General features: G+C 32.4%; 1 protein-coding gene across 1 annotated transcript in view; it reads left to right on the forward strand.

Annotated features, from left to right (window-relative positions):
- The window catches only part of SLO2 (slowpoke 2), a 377835-nt gene extending 360982 nt beyond the window's left edge, over positions 1 to 16853 (forward strand). The window contains exons 20-22 of the mRNA XM_072544101.1: positions 8864 to 8959; positions 13406 to 13611; positions 15988 to 16853. Of these exons, the coding sequence (XP_072400202.1) occupies positions 8864 to 8959; positions 13406 to 13611; positions 15988 to 16690 (1005 nt within the window). The 3' untranslated portion in view covers positions 16691 to 16853. The remainder of the gene's footprint in view (positions 1 to 8863; positions 8960 to 13405; positions 13612 to 15987) is intronic.
- Positions 16854 to 17372: the final 519 nt, after the last annotated feature.

Here is a 17372-nt window from a genome sequence, read left to right on the forward strand (position 1 = left end):
CTTTGTAACAGTTTAGTTCCAGATAACTTGATTGGTTAGTAAATTGGTTATATGTTATCAAAATAAAAGTTATGTCGTTAATACTTAGGGATGATGCGACCTTTAAATAAATAATCAACACCTTCCAAATAGCTAAAAGCTATCAAGTACCAGCTGTTTAGCTAAGTTAAGGCTTTCTAAGCTGTAATCAAAATATAAGTCTATTTTACTATAGACTGTAGATTTATTCTTTATGAAAGCTGTACCTGCTATTTTTAATGTTTCTTTTATTGTCCATAATTTAACTTTTTGATTACATTTACTTACAATCTATGTATGTCTGGTGTATATTCTATATCTTTTTAGCAATTATAAAAAAATTAGTATTTACAAAGTATTTTTTTTATTTTATGTTACTTTTAGACAGTAGACTATACCAACTTCTAACACTGTGTCCGACAGCACACGCACACCTTCGTTCGTCCATCAAAAGTAATATTAAATCATTGGCATGAGTACTGTTTTGTAATCGCACGACTTTGATAAAAATAACTGACTGAAATTTTAATAGGAATGCAATTAGTAAAACATATATCTTTACATACGTTATCATCAAATTAATGTACTATAATAGTAGCACCAAATTTTCATACGAAACTAAACGGGCTAACAACGAAATGAGTTTTAGGATTCGTTCACACGATCGTCAGCTCTCTAGTAGTATCGTGATGAAAGGTCTAAAAGTACTAAATTACTACTAAAATTGGGGCTAACATGAGAGTGAAACAATATGATGAAACGAAAGCATATATTTGACAGAGATAATACAAGTATTATAGGAATGTAAAATCAAAATCGGTTATCTCCCATTTCCATAATTTTGGGAAACTCCAAAAAACTGTCGAAACTAACAAAATTAAATTAAAACAATAAAACTGATGAAGATGATATAAAATTTGGTTTGTGATCGAATATCCAGAAAGAGGAGCTTAAGAAAATATTTCTTTTCCTTTTTTTTAATATTATATTTTGGAAATTGCCGTTTTTGTTTGCAATGCTTTGAGATTGACGGATATGAAAATGATCTATAAAGATATTGAAAGTTTTGAAACTAACAAAACATCATTGTGTCAGTTGCTTAGTGAAAAAAAAATATATTTTAATATTGAACAATAATATAATATAATATAAACAATTTATATACATATCACTTAAACTAAAATATCCGACAGTTTGGGTATATATTCACAGGTTTCGACAGTTTCGATAGTTTCGACAGTTTCGACAGTGTTGACAGTGTCAACTCTAACTGAGGAACAGGATTCTCGAGTAGTTCTCGTTTCCTTCTTGTTCATAACGTTGAAAAAGCTCTTTATAGTAGTTAAGCTGATCGAGTTGTGTCCAGTCCAAAACCAAAATATTTGGCCAAAAGGCTTCGCACGTCAGGCAGTTTTCAATTATGTACTTTGTGAGCCTCAGGGTTAAGTTTTTCTGGATTGATCATGCTAATCTCTTTGCCTTTTCGTGTGATATTTACAAAAGATCCGAAATCGTTTTTGTAATGAAGTTCACCTCGTATTAAAACATTTCTTGTCCTACATCGCTTTTAAAATGTACCTTTTACATTCCTTAAACTAAAAACCCCATGCTCCTACTGGTTTAAGAACCTCTTGAACAGCAGACTTCCAATCGTAAACAAACCTGTGTTTCATCAACTACCGTAGAAAATTCGGAAATAATTTCCTTGTATTCGTTAGGTGTCGTTACTATTTTTCGTTTTTGTTAATTCTTCTCAATTTGACCGAAAACTCTATCGGCTGGTAAGAATGAGTGATTAACTACAGGAAAACCTAACTCAAGTAATTTAACATTTGGTGGTGCGCTCTCTGCTAGCCATTTGCAGCACATACCAATCATTATCGAGTATTTGTTTTGGCCACTACATCCATCCGCGACCAGTCGTACCTTCTTTGACATGTTGCCAAAAACAATGTCATTGAATCGATGAAAGACTGCAGAGGAAATTTCATTTGATCCTTTGCCAAACATATCCTCAGTCCAACAGTATCAAAATACATTTTCCTTTGAAAGTGGAGACTTTGAGAAACCTGCAACAACAGTAAAGTTATAAAAATAAAGCTGCATTAAATAATAAGCACTTTGATCTGAAACTTTGAGAAGAAACAAATTTTTTGGCAGTTAAACGACAAAGCGACTACGTCTGCTCTGTTTTCTTGAAGAAATTGGAAAAATGATTTTGCTCGAAGTTTGTGGAGCCGTTTTTCAGTCATTAGTTTAATTTTAGATTGCTCATTTTTCTCATATTTAATGCGTTCACTTAGCTCTAAACATTTTGAATAAACGTCTGTTCTTGGAGTTTTAAAGCTGAAATTATATTTTCTGTTAAATATATAGCGAAAGTACTATATCTTCACACTCTTCCACATGCATTCTTTTCCTCACTGAACGGCAGTAATGGGATTCATTACATTTTAATTGGTTTATAAACTTTTTTACTCCTTCAAGCTTATCCCGATATTTTGCAGTTTTTCGATCACCACCTCTGCGTTCAATCGGTACTTGGCCTGTTTCATTAAATCGTTTTATCACATAGGAAAGCCTGTGTTTTGTTATCCCTAGCACATTGAAAAAAGCTGCTTTTTACACTGGAGCTTTCTCCTTGGATAAAAAATTACGGATGAAACATTTTACCTAGAGCTACTTTGGAGAATACTTTTCATTTTTCGGTCGACAACGGACAGTACGATTCACAATGCAGTATTTCAAAATAAAGGCATCTTGAGTCGCTTTATCTTTGGTCTCATATAATGAGCTCTGAAATTTAAATATATCGTTAATTTTCAGCAAGCAGCACTTTATGTTTTTGAATTGTGACCACATGTTGGATATTCTGGCATATTCTTCGCAGAATATCTACAACAAAAAATAATTATGAACATAAGTACTGAAATGATTTCAAAGTTTAACAAAATTTTAACAAAAACGAAAAACAAAATATTAAAATTCATTAACGGCTTCATAACATTTACAATAGTACTCACCTTAGACGTTTTGCAACGTTTTCTTCAATTTTTCAAGTTGTCTTATTGGCTTCCTTGCCTTTGTTGGTGTGACAAGGGACCCATTAACTTTCATGATAAAAAATAAAATTAATACTTTTTTTGTATATTTAACTAATTTTTTAGACGCAAATATAATTTGAGAAAATCACAAAAGCAATATAACGACTCCCAATACTTCAAATCTAACCATGTGTTGATCACGTGCGTGTGCTACGTGGTTCTTATTGGCCGCAGCGGAGATTGCCGTATTTGGTACGCACTCAGCTATGGAGATTGACGCTTTTCATCCCAACACGAACTTTTCACTGCGATTTGTACAAAGTTAAGGCCACATTTTATCTAACAGATAATAAAAAACGCTACAGATTACATCTCTAACTCAAAACAAGAAAAAGTGGAGATTGCCGCCTTTGATTTTACACCCCTTATATTAGGCGAGCGGTTTACCCCTCAAAAGACGCTTAGAAACAGAATATACCGACTAAAATTCTTTTTGCATTTCTAATGCACCAAACCTTTTTTATTCGATTCTATATATTTTTCCAAGATGGAATTTATTTTTTTTTAATTTTTACAAGTGGGTCGACAATTGTTATTAACAAATAACTTATACAAAAAAGCGATTTCACCGAATTGCCTCGGAATCAATTTTTTTAGGTGTATGTCATCAAAATAAACACTTTTTCTCTCTTGATAATTTTTCGAAAAATGCTTGCTTTTCGAGTTATTTGCATTTTTTTGTTGAAAAAATGCCTTAATTAGTGATTTTTGGGATTTTTTTTTCTAAAAAACTACTAAATGAATTGCAATTCTACAAATAGCTTTATAATCTTTAAACCGTCGAGTACAAGTTAGAATATTTTGACAAGGATAATTTTTTTCTATCTTGCTAAAAACGTAAACCCAAATATTTCGAATATGCCTTTCGAGCAGTCTACCGCTGTGTGTACAGCGGTTGCGGCGATACAGGCGTGCGGCGCGTAGAAATATTTGTTTAAATTTAAAAAATTAATTCAATACAAATATTACGTACAATTTATTAAAAAAAAGATATTTCTAATTATTTTTATACAGACATATTATAATTAAAACAATTAAAATTAATTTTTGACAATTCTATAATAATGTAATTTTTCTTTTAATATACGTGGTGACTATATTATTGAATGTTTTATTACAGTGAAATACATTAAGCAATATATAATTAATTTTCAATGAAAAATATAATAAAATTAAAATATCATATTAATTATACATCGTTTTCATTGTCAATAATTTGAAAATTTTCGTCAACAGCAACAGGATTTCCATCTAATAAGCTGATCTCATTGTCTTCAATACAGTCGCCTTTAACATTTTTACAATTCTCTGGTGTACATGCACATACTGTGCAGCATTCTAAATTATAGGAAATACAATTACAATTTTTCGTACATTCTCCGGTACATGAGCAGAAATACTTTTGTAACATATCTAAACTAGTTTCGCCTTCAAAATAATTAAAACCGAAACAATTATTTTCCATTGTCCAATCATGGGTTAATGGATCAAGAGATGAAATAATATTGTTTTTTGCTTGAATCCATTCATGTATTTGCCACTTTGCTCTTAAGTAATGTTGTGATAATGCTGGTTTCGAAGGTGGTAATTTTTCATTAGATGCATTTTTTTTAGCGCCTACAGCACCTCAACCGCTGTACACGCTTAGCGGGATACTCTCGAAAGGCATATTCGAAATATTTGGGTTCACGTTTTTAGCGAGATAGAAACCATTTATCCTTGTCAAAATATTCTAACTTGTACTCGACAGTCTAAAGATTATAAAGCTATTTGTAAAACTGCAATTCATTTTGTAGTTTTTTAGAAAAAAAATCCCAAAAATCACTAATTAAGGCATTTTTTCAACAAAAAAATGGAAATAACTCGAAAAGGAAGCATTTTTCGAAAAATTATCAAGAGAGAAAAAGTGTTTATTTTGATGAGATACACCTAAAAAAATTAATTCCGAAACAATTCGGTGAAATTGCTTTTTTGTATAAGTTATTTGTTAATAACAATTGTCGGCCCACTTGTAAAAATTAAAAAAAAAATACATTTCATCTTGGAAAAATATATAGAATCGAATAAAAAAGGTTTGGTGCATTAGAAATGCAAAAAGAATTTTAGTCGGTTGATGCTCTGCTTATAGGGGTAAACCGCTCGCCTATATGACCTGATGTTACGAGTCCTTCTGTGGAGCTGAATTAATAAAAGTAGAAATTACAATAAAAATGTTAGCTACCAAATAATAATATTGACAAATCATCGATTATTGTTTTTTTTTTTTTCTTTTGAAATTACCTAGTGTCATCCAAATGCAGTATTCTTGTATAAATACTTATTTTTTGCTATTTTAGGTAAAAGTGTACATAGCTTTTAGTTAAAATTTCTTATATTGGTCTTTCATTTATTTATTATGAGTAACCATTATCTTCATGGCCGGTTAAGTATATTAATATAAAGGTTTTTTTACAATATTTAATGGTATTTTATCAAATTTAAGATTATAGACATATAGGAACAATAAAATGGCTGCAAATGCTTCTTTTGACAAAAAAGATTTATTTTCACGTTAAGAGCTTCTGTACCAGTCGATCTGATGATTCCTGGTAGGATGAAATACGTATAAGCAAATATACAGAGGCACTATACGTGAAATCAAATCTTAACTTCCTTTCTTTTATTTCAGTATACTCTTTATGAGTACAAGAAACCAATTCGCCAAAGATTTTTACTTAGATGAGGAGATACGTTGTGGGATGCTACTTTTAAATCCTCCATATCTCTCTTACATCTTTAGCATCGTCTGTTTCACCTTGAAAGTTTATAGAAGGCACAGATTAACACCTTGACTGCGTCACGTAACCCCAGGGGCATGTGCGTAATTTTTCAACTGTGCTCTAGTAAAATTGGTCAAACCGTCGCATCTTGCGAAATGGTATTTATACGTCGTTTTAAGTGTAACAAATAGCTATCGATAGCAAATTTCTAATTCTCGTTACTGATGTGGGTAATATGATACATGCCCCCGGAGACACTTGCCGTGTATAAACAAAAATTTATTGTTACTATGCGTTACAGACCCCGGCAGGCATTTGTCATTGCCACAGTATATTGCTTATAAAGAATTCTTTATAAGCAATATACTGTGTCATTGCCATTCGTTTCAACTTGTTGGTGCTTGTCGCTGTATATATTCAATTTCAGTTTATTGTAGTTCATTTAAGTGTGAGCAGTACTTATTAAAATATCGAAAAGAGCAAGATATATGGTTGACATAGTGAAACAGTAAGTGATAAAAATTGCAAAGGAACAAACAATCAGTGATCATAAAAACTTTGGAGAGAGTTCTGAAACAAATACTATTTTAAATGAATTACATAATAATACAGGGTTAATTGAAAGACATGCAAATTTTAATAATAAAAACGAACAACAATTTATACGAACAGAAATAGAACACGAAATGGATAACGAACAGGCTGATGAACTCGATATGGAGAATGAGCAGACAGCACATCAATTTTCATCTGATGTGGACAGTATCGAAAATCCTTTTGACAGTGACTATTCATTGCTAGATAAAAGTTATTTTCCTACATCTTCTTCATCCTCCGATTAAAATTCTTCTATTGATAGTGATGTCGTAATTATTACTACACCATATGAGCAAGTTCCATCAGATAATAATGAACAGAGTGCTAAGAAGCAAGTGCAAGAAGATGTAGATGGTGACGATTTTGTAGTAAGAAAGAATAAATTAGTTGGTATTGAACCACATGCGGTATAGAAACCAATAGACGTGTTTAGTCATTTCGTAACTGATAAAATATCGGATATTGTTGTTAATCAAACTAACATTTATGCTGTTCAACAATTGAGTATGGACACTCAAGAAAATCCAGGTTAAATGTATGGACCGCCACAATCATCATCATCACTGGCTCCACAACCCATAGTGGATCTTGGCCTGCTCAAGAATAAGTCTCCATTCTCTCCTATTATTCGCCTTGGCTTTCCAATTTCGTACTCCCAACATTCTCAAGTCTTCCTCCACCTGGTCCTTAAACCCTGCTCTGGGTCTCCTTCTCACTCCATCTATTCTTTGGTTATAAATATGTTTTGGCGGCTCCATCTTCTTCATTTTGGAAATAATGAGATATCTAATACCACTAATAGATTATGCAAAATAGAAAATTTAGTTACGAAGTTGATTTAAAATTTTCAAAGAACAATGGAGCCTGGCAACATTCTCGTTATAGATGAAACTATGATACCTTTCAGAGAGAGTCCACTTTCGTCAGTACATCCCCAACAAGACATAAATATGGAGTGAAACAAACTAAGGCTATACTTTCAATGTAAGTATTTACAAAGGAAAAAATGGACAACAACCAGTTAATATAGCACATTCTGAAGCAGTTGTTCTAACATTAATTCAGTGTATCACAGATATTATTTGCTAATACCTTTTATTCAGGAATACAACCTATTTTTAACCAATCCAAGAAGATGAAGCCAACAGAGATCATTGGAAAAAAGAAAGATGGACTAAGAATTATCAAGTGGATGGAAGAGACTTGTGTTATTGATTTTAAGTGTCCCAGCCCATACTAAACAGTTGATTCCAATAGGAAAGCAGAATAATCAAAAAGATGATATTGTGAAACCGAAATGTATAATTGATTACAACCCTGCAAAGAAAAGCGTAGACTATTCTGACCAGATATCAGAAGCTTGAAATGGTACCTTTAAGAAAAAAAATAAGTTATAATTTTACTATCTCTTTCTTATTAATTTTTTTTTAGGAAAGTAGTATTTGAGATGATACTCGGGACAACTATTGTTAATAGTTCAATTATTTTTAATATGTGCTCTGAAACAAAAATGAGCATTACAGAATTTAGACGTCAGTTAGCTCATAATTTAATAGAATCACCTGAAAAAAACCACTTAAAAAAAAGAGTGCATATTTTATCAAACCCGAAGGACCTGAAAGGAAACGACAAAAGCCATGTAGAGGCTGTCGTCAAGTACTAAAATCTTCAGGTTTAAGTTATCGTGAAGTACATAGAAAAGTTCGTAGGATTATAACTTTTTGTTCCGATTTTAATATAAAGTATTTTGTTTTAATAAATACCTTTAATTTTATCCAATTGCATCCAAGAGAAAATTTGTTTAGCTGTCTGTGCTACAACGGATGTTGGCGGATGTCCTGTTTGAGGGGAAAGTAGATTAATACTTATATAATAGTTATCTTTATGTAATATATGCAAAAGTTATACTTCTGTGTAGAGGGCATGAAGTACTATGTACACACATGCCATAGGGTACATATGACGCACAGACAGAATAGTTCATAACGTATCTTCGGGGTCATGTGACCCCGGAGAACTAGTATATTAAGTATTTAACCATCGCAGTCAAGATGTTAAAGCAAAAATCTGAATTTTGGTTTCGTCAATAGATATCTTCGGATATTTACTTTAAAGATTTAGATATGTTTTGGATTTATAGGTTGATAAAGTATTTGTGTGATATTATTTTGAAGTAAGGGGAGTATCAATATCAATATCAATTTCTTCAATCACTAATAATGTCAGTAATTTATTTTATTTTAACGTTAGTTAACGTTACTCAAATATCTTATCTCAAAAACCTTTCTATCTATATACTTAAGCCACAAATGCATTTTACGAACCAAGTAAAAATACGAAAGAGTAGTTGCACGTACTTAGTTTGCCGGCTTCCTTTTTCGCTAGCTTGACGAGGATCTCGGACCAGATAGAGTAGGTGTTACTTATCGACCTAAGGATGGAACTAATTGTCTTGGATGTACAAATCGACGTCCTTCAATGGTAAGTATCTTATAATAAATCTCAGAGTCCTAAGTGTTTCATATTTTAAAACGATTAAATTTTGTAGAAATCTAATAAGTTTAAAAAGCAGAAAATATCAGCCAACAAAAGTATGTTACAACTTAGTTATGCTGGGCGAGGAATTCTCTAAAGCACCAAAGGACACCCAATGGAAAATTCTAAAATATTTATTCTCTGTTTTACTATTTATTAAATACATAATCAGAAATGTGAGTTACAAAAAAGAATATACATAAACAATATGCTGACTATGGCAAATTAAGATACCTTTTTAAATCGAAAGTGTTCATGAGTATTAAAAGTAGGCTGTTTAACCAATATGTAGGACTCTTTAACACAGAAAAAATAAAACGCTAGAAAATTTACTAGAATAGCAAAGATTGATAATGTTCTTGGAAGCATTACAAGGCTTCAATGGAGATGAGTAGGACATGTAGTATAACTGCGGGATGGGAGATGGACAAGAAATATATTGAAATGGAAACCATATTATACCGAATGAGCCACCAACACCGGAAGTGACGACAACCGAAGAAATAAATATTAAGGAGAAAGAGGTAAAGCAAGCATTGACATTAAAAAATAGAAAATCACCAGGAGAGGACAGAATACCGAATAAACTTCTAAAGGACGGAGGACTAGATCTGATCAATCAATGATCAATCAACTAATACAACTAATCCAAAAAATAATAGAACAAAACGAAAAACCACAAGAATGGAGGTCAAACATAAACCCCTCTTCAAAAAGGGAGACAAATCGGACCTGGAAATTACAAAGGAATTAATTTATTAAACACAACGCTAAAATTAACAACCAAAGTGATAACAAATAAACTGAATAAAATTATAACACTAGCAGAAGAACAACAAGGTTGTAGATCGGGAATGTCATGCATTAACGCTATATTTATAATGAAGCAAGTACAAGAGAAATCAAAAGAATACAACAAACCGGCATATCTATGTTTCGTGGACCTTAAGAAGGCATTCGACCGGGTCAAATTAAAAGACGTTGTCCACTTACTGTACGCAAGAGAGATACCTCTAGGAATAATCAAAACGATCACAAATATCTACCATATACCTGGATCAAATATTCCGTGGATTCCGTATTTAGTCCTTCGACTTCGATTTTTTGGTTTGTGTTGGCGCCGCTTTCTTGGGTAGAAAGTATTTCAGGATGATTCTTCTTTTACTTAATACTAGGCTATGATCACTGCCTACATCTGCTGAGTTGAGGTATCTTACGTCGATTCATATTTATAAACGAAGAAATAAATTACATATTATTTTTACATTACATATAATTTTTAATATTCTATATAAAAAAAAGTAATCATTATCTTTTTTGTTACCCTTAGTGTCTAAAAATTCATTCTAGTAGACATTAATTGCACAAAACTGACTTCTCTTTTTTTATGTGCTTTAGAAACAAATTTTTTACATAAAAAATAAATTACATTAACTTTTTGTCTCACATATCGGGACAATCAAAAGACCTGTCACGTTTTCTTCTTGGATTGGGCCAACTAGCCGTTCTCCTACAACAAAAATACTCAACACAATAATTTTCTCGACACTATATATACCACCGTTAGTTTTGTTTTTGTTTTTTCTGAAAACCGGCTTTGGCAGAGCCAATTAGCCAGACTTGTTGGTGTTTATTTTTAAAATCGACTGAATTTTAATGGTTATTGATTGCAGATTCATAGTCAAAATTTTCTTGTTATCAGTTATCAATGTTGGTACTACATATACCTAATATTTTTATGGATACATAGATTTTGTTTTCATATATTTTTATTTTGTTTTTTTATTCTTTTATTATCTTCTTGATTTTTTTGTTTTGTTTTCTTTTTTTTTTGTTGCTTTTTTTTGTTTTTTTTTGTATTTATTTTTTCGTTTTTTGTTATATTTCTATTTTCTTATTTCTTTTATAGTCAGTTTTGTTGTAGTCTAATATCATATGTGTTGTTTCTGGACATTAATCGGCACATTAGGTTGTGCCTAACTGTGATGAAGTGTCTGGGTTATTCTTCTAACAAGATTAGTCATTAGGCTTAGACATTATAACATATAATAAAAAAAACAAATATTTTACTCGAAACCCACAGAATGTTTTAGAACTCCAGATCCAATGGCCTATCAACTATCTTTATCAGGAAATTTAAAAGAAATGTAGTTTAATATTGTTCTGAAGCTACTTTCTTGTGGCAGTTTTAAAGTAATTACTATTTAAATGGGAATAAGCCACAATTAAAGGTTAAAGTACGTTTATTGATGTTTCAATTTTTTTTTCAAACAATTTTTTTTTGAAATTTGATTGAAAAAAAAAATATTTGTTTAATTTACTAATGTTTTTATTTTGAAAACGATTTCCGAAGTGGATAAACGTCAATAAACGTACTTTAACCTTTAATTGTGGCTCATTCCCATTTAAATAGTAATTAAATGTAGTTTAAATTTTAGAAACTATTAATTGTACCTGTGTCAGTAAATTATGTGTTAAAATGCATAAATCCAAAAAATATTACTGACTAGCAATTGTGTGTTAGTTTACAAACACCTAATATTTCTGTATAGTTGTAGCTTTTCACATTTCATTCTAGGAAAAGGAATGTAGTAGGTACAAAATGGACTCTTAGAATTATTATTAACTGCCAAATAGATAGATATATTATACTATTAGGCTTTAAAAAAAGTAGTTTCTTTAGGAGAATGCCTTGTAAGAACTTTGCTTTGGATGCAAAAGCCTATACATGATATTATTCTATTTTTAAAACTATTTACCAGTCCCTTTTTTACAATTAGTCCATTTAATAGGTTGGCTATAAAATATCTTAGTTTTTATTTGACTCTAAACTTAGTATTCTTAGCAGGGTAACTAAACCTGAAAAAATTTGTTTAACTCGAAAGATATGTTTAAGAGAGCTTGTAGTATGCGTAGTTGCCCAATGCAAACCCATAATATAGTTTATGTCTAGTACAAAAACTAGAAAATTATATGTGTAGCCTTAGAATCTGAATTATTAGAATCATTCGTTTAATATTAAAACAATACAAATTTTTAAACAAAGGTAATTTTTTTTAACTTGTCTTATATCTCTAACAATTATCTTATCATATACATCTACATGGGTCCTACAGTCTCTGCAGTATCCCAGATTTCGATTTCCACCTCTTTCATTTATAGATCTATCTTTCATTATTCCTCTGGTTTCTTTTCTCCATTTTAATGTTGGTCTTCCTCGTCCCCTTTTATTCTATAAAACATAGTTTAAGGCCTGTTTTGAATATCGTACATCTTTCATCCATGATTTGTTTGAAGTGGACATTTTTGAACATGAATCCGTAAAAAACCGAATCAGAAACATGTTTCCTAGAAGCGGACTGACAACCTGGACTATAATACTTTTAGAGCCTGTTTCAACAATTTTTTTTATACGGCATTTTGTTTTTGTTGATAATTGATGCCAATCGTACTTTTTGCATTTATTTGAATGTTCAAAATAGCGTTGATGTATGCATTGCTCAGGCCAGCTTTCATCAATAGTTCAAAAAATCCTTTTAAGGATACTACATCATAGGATTTCCCTAAGTCAACAAACACTAAATGTGTCGATAAATTTCTGGCTGTTCTTTTCTGTATAATTTGTTAAAGCGCAAATATATTATTAACACAAGATCTGCCAGCACGGCAGGAAAAATATACCAATACTTATTATATATAATATTTTGTTGCAATATATTTTGATATTATCTTTCTCAAAATGATTGTATATTATCAAAGTGACATTTTAAATTGTTTCATGGTGGATCCATAAAGTTAGGTTAGGTTAAAACAGGATTAAATTGAAGTCTGGCAAAATTAATGCTAACATTTACTAAAAACATTTGAAGATGATGCATTTAATGTACTAACGCTCTTGCAAGTAAACTCATAACACTTCAAGCATAACATAAGTAGTTGACTGGCGCAAATTATTTATGTTTGACAAAAATTAATCAACACAAAAATTTCTCATACGAACTGCTATAAGTTAGAACCGATAGATGAATAAGCTCAATAGGTTATTTTGCCAATGTGTAGTAAGGAACCATAATTTATGCATGTGAGTAAACCTGTTAATGGAACGGAATCTTACATTAAAGGTCACTTTAAGGGCGAAAACGATTTATCAATAAAATGGATAATACTGTTTTTAATTAAATGAATAATACTGAACGATCTCTAGTTTTATTAAATGGACTAAAACGTAGATATTTAAGGAATGCTTACTTTGATTCTTACTTTATATCATACCGTAGTTAAATATACATTACTTGCAGTTATCTCCCGATTTTTTCGTAACATTGAACAACAAACGTTAAACCAAATATAAAAAGTTATTGTTGATGTTTATTTTCCTGTTATAATTTTCAGTACTCAGTCAACGGCAATGACGAAGCTAAGGATAACCACGATCAGCAGATAGAACGTGCAGAAATAGCTAATCTGGTAAGATCAAGAATGGAAAGCTTAAATTTACCAACCATCGACTACAATGACGTAAGCGAGAAAAGAAATAGTCTTTCTTACGTCATTATTAATCCTAGTTGCGATCTTAAATTAGAAGAAGGAGATATAATGTAAGTATAAACGGATAATTTTTTGCTATTATAAAATAATATTCTTTTGAGGATTATATAAAAAGGACATAATTCGTCTTATTTCTTTTTGGTATAAAAGTTTTAAAATTAAACGTCCTAATTGTAATTGATTGTTTCTCTAGACACTCTAGGCCAAGAATTCTCAAATTGGGGGGCGTGAGGACATGTCAGGGGCGCATGAGGACATATCAGGGGGGCGCGAGACAAGTCAAAAATTAAATTAAATTTAGGTAGTCTTTCTAAAATTCTAAATTAACCATAATATTTAGAAAATTAAAACAAACCACTGTAACATCTGACTTTACACATAAATTTTAAATCGAATGCTTGAAAGAATGGAATGTGAGCCGTTTAATGTTGACAATCGAGTCTTTCCAAGCACTGCCTTTCTCCTTCCCTTCTTACACCAGACGCAGACCAGCTAACCGTAGCTAATGAATTGTGACTCAGTGTTTGAGATACCTCGGCCTAGCCTGCACGTATTTTTACATCACGCATATAAAATTTGCATATAAAATCGTACGTATTGTAAAATTTTAATTGTTGAGAAGTGAGAGAAGTTATTGTATTTAAGATAAGATTAGCAAAGAAACGCAAGTATTAAGTAATGATGCAATGAGATCTAATCGTCTTGAAAGACGTTTGTCATCTTAAGGACATAACTCTTTTAAGGACAAACCAGTGGAATTTTTTGCTACAAAATCTGAAAATTTAAAATGCATAAAGTTAGATGGTACTGGTTTTACAGCTCAGTCATCCGAAAAAATACTTGAAGCTTTATATGAGCTATCACTTCTGATTTGACCTGACCTTGATCTGACCTTTTAAATGAGTTGTCCAGTGACCTCGGTTTGTATTTAAAAAAATTGTCGATTACGTCATAATGCAACACTGATGACGTAATTCCAGCACATATATAGCAATTGGTGTCCATTTAAAATTTAAAATTGACGTCAAAGCACGTGGTGTTCGTCTGTATTAAGGTATAAAATTTTTTTATAGCTTAATACACACGAACACCACGTGCTTTGTATTCAACAGGTATACTAGCGACTCCTGGATATCTCCACTTCATAGTTTTGTTCCAGTTTCACTTTTAATTTTAAAATTGACGTGTTTTAAGATGTTTTTTAAAGTCGTCAGTTTCTGAAATATTAAATTGGTCTTTTTGTCATGAAATGCAATTGAAGCTGGCCTTTGGTCAATACTCAAGGGTACAGTGGAGTTCTTACTAGATCAGTACTCTGGTAAAACTCGATTCTCTGTCAATATCTATCTCTACCGGTGTTCCATCTCCAGCGCGCATCGAATGGATAAGGTCTTGCTGGAAGTACGTACGTGAAGAGCGAAGGTAAACTGGCAATGTTATTACAGACTAAAAAAGTATTTACTGTTTGTGCGATTTCATTTATTCTGATGGTTCTTCTTCTTAGGGTTCTGTCCGTTCCAAACGTTGGCGATCATTCTGGCTATGATGACTCTGTTGGTTGCTATACGGAATAGCTGTGTTGACATATTTCTATACCATGCTCTCAGGTTAGCAAGTCAGGATATTCTTCTTCGTCCTGGGGCCCTTTTTCCTACAATTTTACCTTGCAAAATGCATTAGAGTAGCTCATATTTGTCTTGATTTCTCATTATATCTCCCAAGTACTACACCTTACGGCCCTTCACAATGTTGACCAAATCCACGGTTGTGTTCATCCCCCGTAGTACTTCTTCATTAGTGACTTTGTCTGTCCATGGTATCTTCAGGATCCTTCTGTATAACCGTATCTCAAAAGCCTGAAGTTTTGATAGAGTTTCCGCCTTCAATGTCCACATTTCTACTTCATACAGAACCACCAAGAACACGTAACAATAAGGAGCCTTATTTTTGTTTCTAGGGTGAGATGAAATGTTTCTTGAACACAGAGCTCATAGTTAAGAATGCACTTTTTGCCTTTTCGATGCGACATTTAATCTCTTGGGTATTGTTCCACGACTCATTGATTATAGTTCCCAAGTAGTTGTACTGTGAGACACGTTTAATTCTTATTTGGTTCACATACAGATTTGCTCCAGCAGGTCTGAAACAAGACCTGCACGCTAAATAAAGCTTCCCTCGTACCAACGGCGTTCAAAAATTTACACTGATTGGGTACAATTTATTCCTCGCATTTCCGGTACATTCTTTTGTAAATGACTTTTAAAAACAGCTTCAGCAAAACCATCGTTACAGACTAAAAAAGTATTTAATGTTTCTGCGATTTCGTTTATTCTGATGGTGAATGGTATTAAATAATGTTCTTATTTATATAACCATAGATCCTTGTATTAAAAATATTTTAAAATTAATAATATTGATTTTTTCAGATACTTAGTACGTCCGAGTCCTTTCTCCGCACAAAAGACCTTCGAAAGGCACAACAGCAGAAGAAAATCAAACATAAGTTTCTGTTCTCAAACTCTGCTCGCACAAATGGCGACGAGCTCTCAAGCCGGAAGTCGACGTGGATCAGGTTTGGGCCTCAGCGGTTACCAATCGCCTAGGCCTCCACCTCTAGCAACGACAAAATCAAACTCTTTATCTTTACCGGACAGCCCAACGGTGGCGGGATACCAAAGGGGTCGATCGAATAGTTTACGTGTCATCGACGATATTCTACTGCGCAGATCGAATTCTTTACGACAAGGACTGCCGAATATCGGTAACTCTCGAAGAAAAAGTAGTTTAGAGGACATCGGCTTGAGCCATTTTAGTACGAATTATTCTAACACTATAAAGATTGCCTTGAACGGTAGTATCGGTTTGGAAGTGACTCCGCCGGAAGAGAACAGTCCTCCGGTGATCAGCAGCAATACGGCACTAATAGTGAACCCATCCTTGCCTCCGCTAGCTCCATCGGTTCTCACCGGTAGCACGCTGAGTCTCACCCAAAGCGGCCTACCAGGATCGAGCGGCTCGGTGCCTATCAACATGGGTTTTGGCGGCTACGGAGAGGCGGGAGCTTCCCAGCAAGCTGCGCTTCCCACGCCGGCCACGGATCCGCAACACCTTCAAGGGACGATAGTATGATACAACCTCATGTGGGGGAGAAGAATGGGTAGCTTGAGAAACAAGTGGCTCTAAATCTTCTCGCTTCCACAGTAGGGACTCTGCGACTCTATAGAAAGTGTAGTGAAGAGCGTGGAGTTAAATTTTATTGTGATAGCAGTACTAGTTGAGGAATTAGGTGTTGTACGATGCTAAAATGTATATCAAGAAATTACTAAAACGGTTTTTCTAAAATATAATTAAACAAACTATTCTTTCATATTTTTTTTATATGTTATAATTTATTAACAACAATTTGACAATACAAAAGTTAATAATATAGTATATAATAATTTAAATCCACTGAAGTATTCTATGGAATGTTTTAATATATCTATGAGATTCTACACAGTATATAAATGTTGCATGCATATTATGCAGGGAATGCATTCACCATGTCCTAACAAGTTTCTAAACAGATATTTTCTTAAAAAGTTTCTTAAAAATTGATGTAAGTATTAACTTTTATATAAAAGATTTTATAATTTTTTGGCACGAGTTTCTGTTCCGGTTTTGTTTACGTTCCTCTCTTTAAGAAAGTAGTTTTTCATATACTCTGTTGACTATTTAGGTTGACTATTGAGGTAATTTAATAAAATATTTAGTTATCTCATGTGTAGATTTGTTTTTCTTTTATAATTGAAAATGCAATAGCCGATAAACT

This window comes from Diabrotica undecimpunctata, chromosome 9, assembly GCF_040954645.1.
Source record: "Diabrotica undecimpunctata isolate CICGRU chromosome 9, icDiaUnde3, whole genome shotgun sequence".
Classification (NCBI taxonomy): domain Eukaryota; kingdom Metazoa; phylum Arthropoda; class Insecta; order Coleoptera; family Chrysomelidae; genus Diabrotica; species Diabrotica undecimpunctata.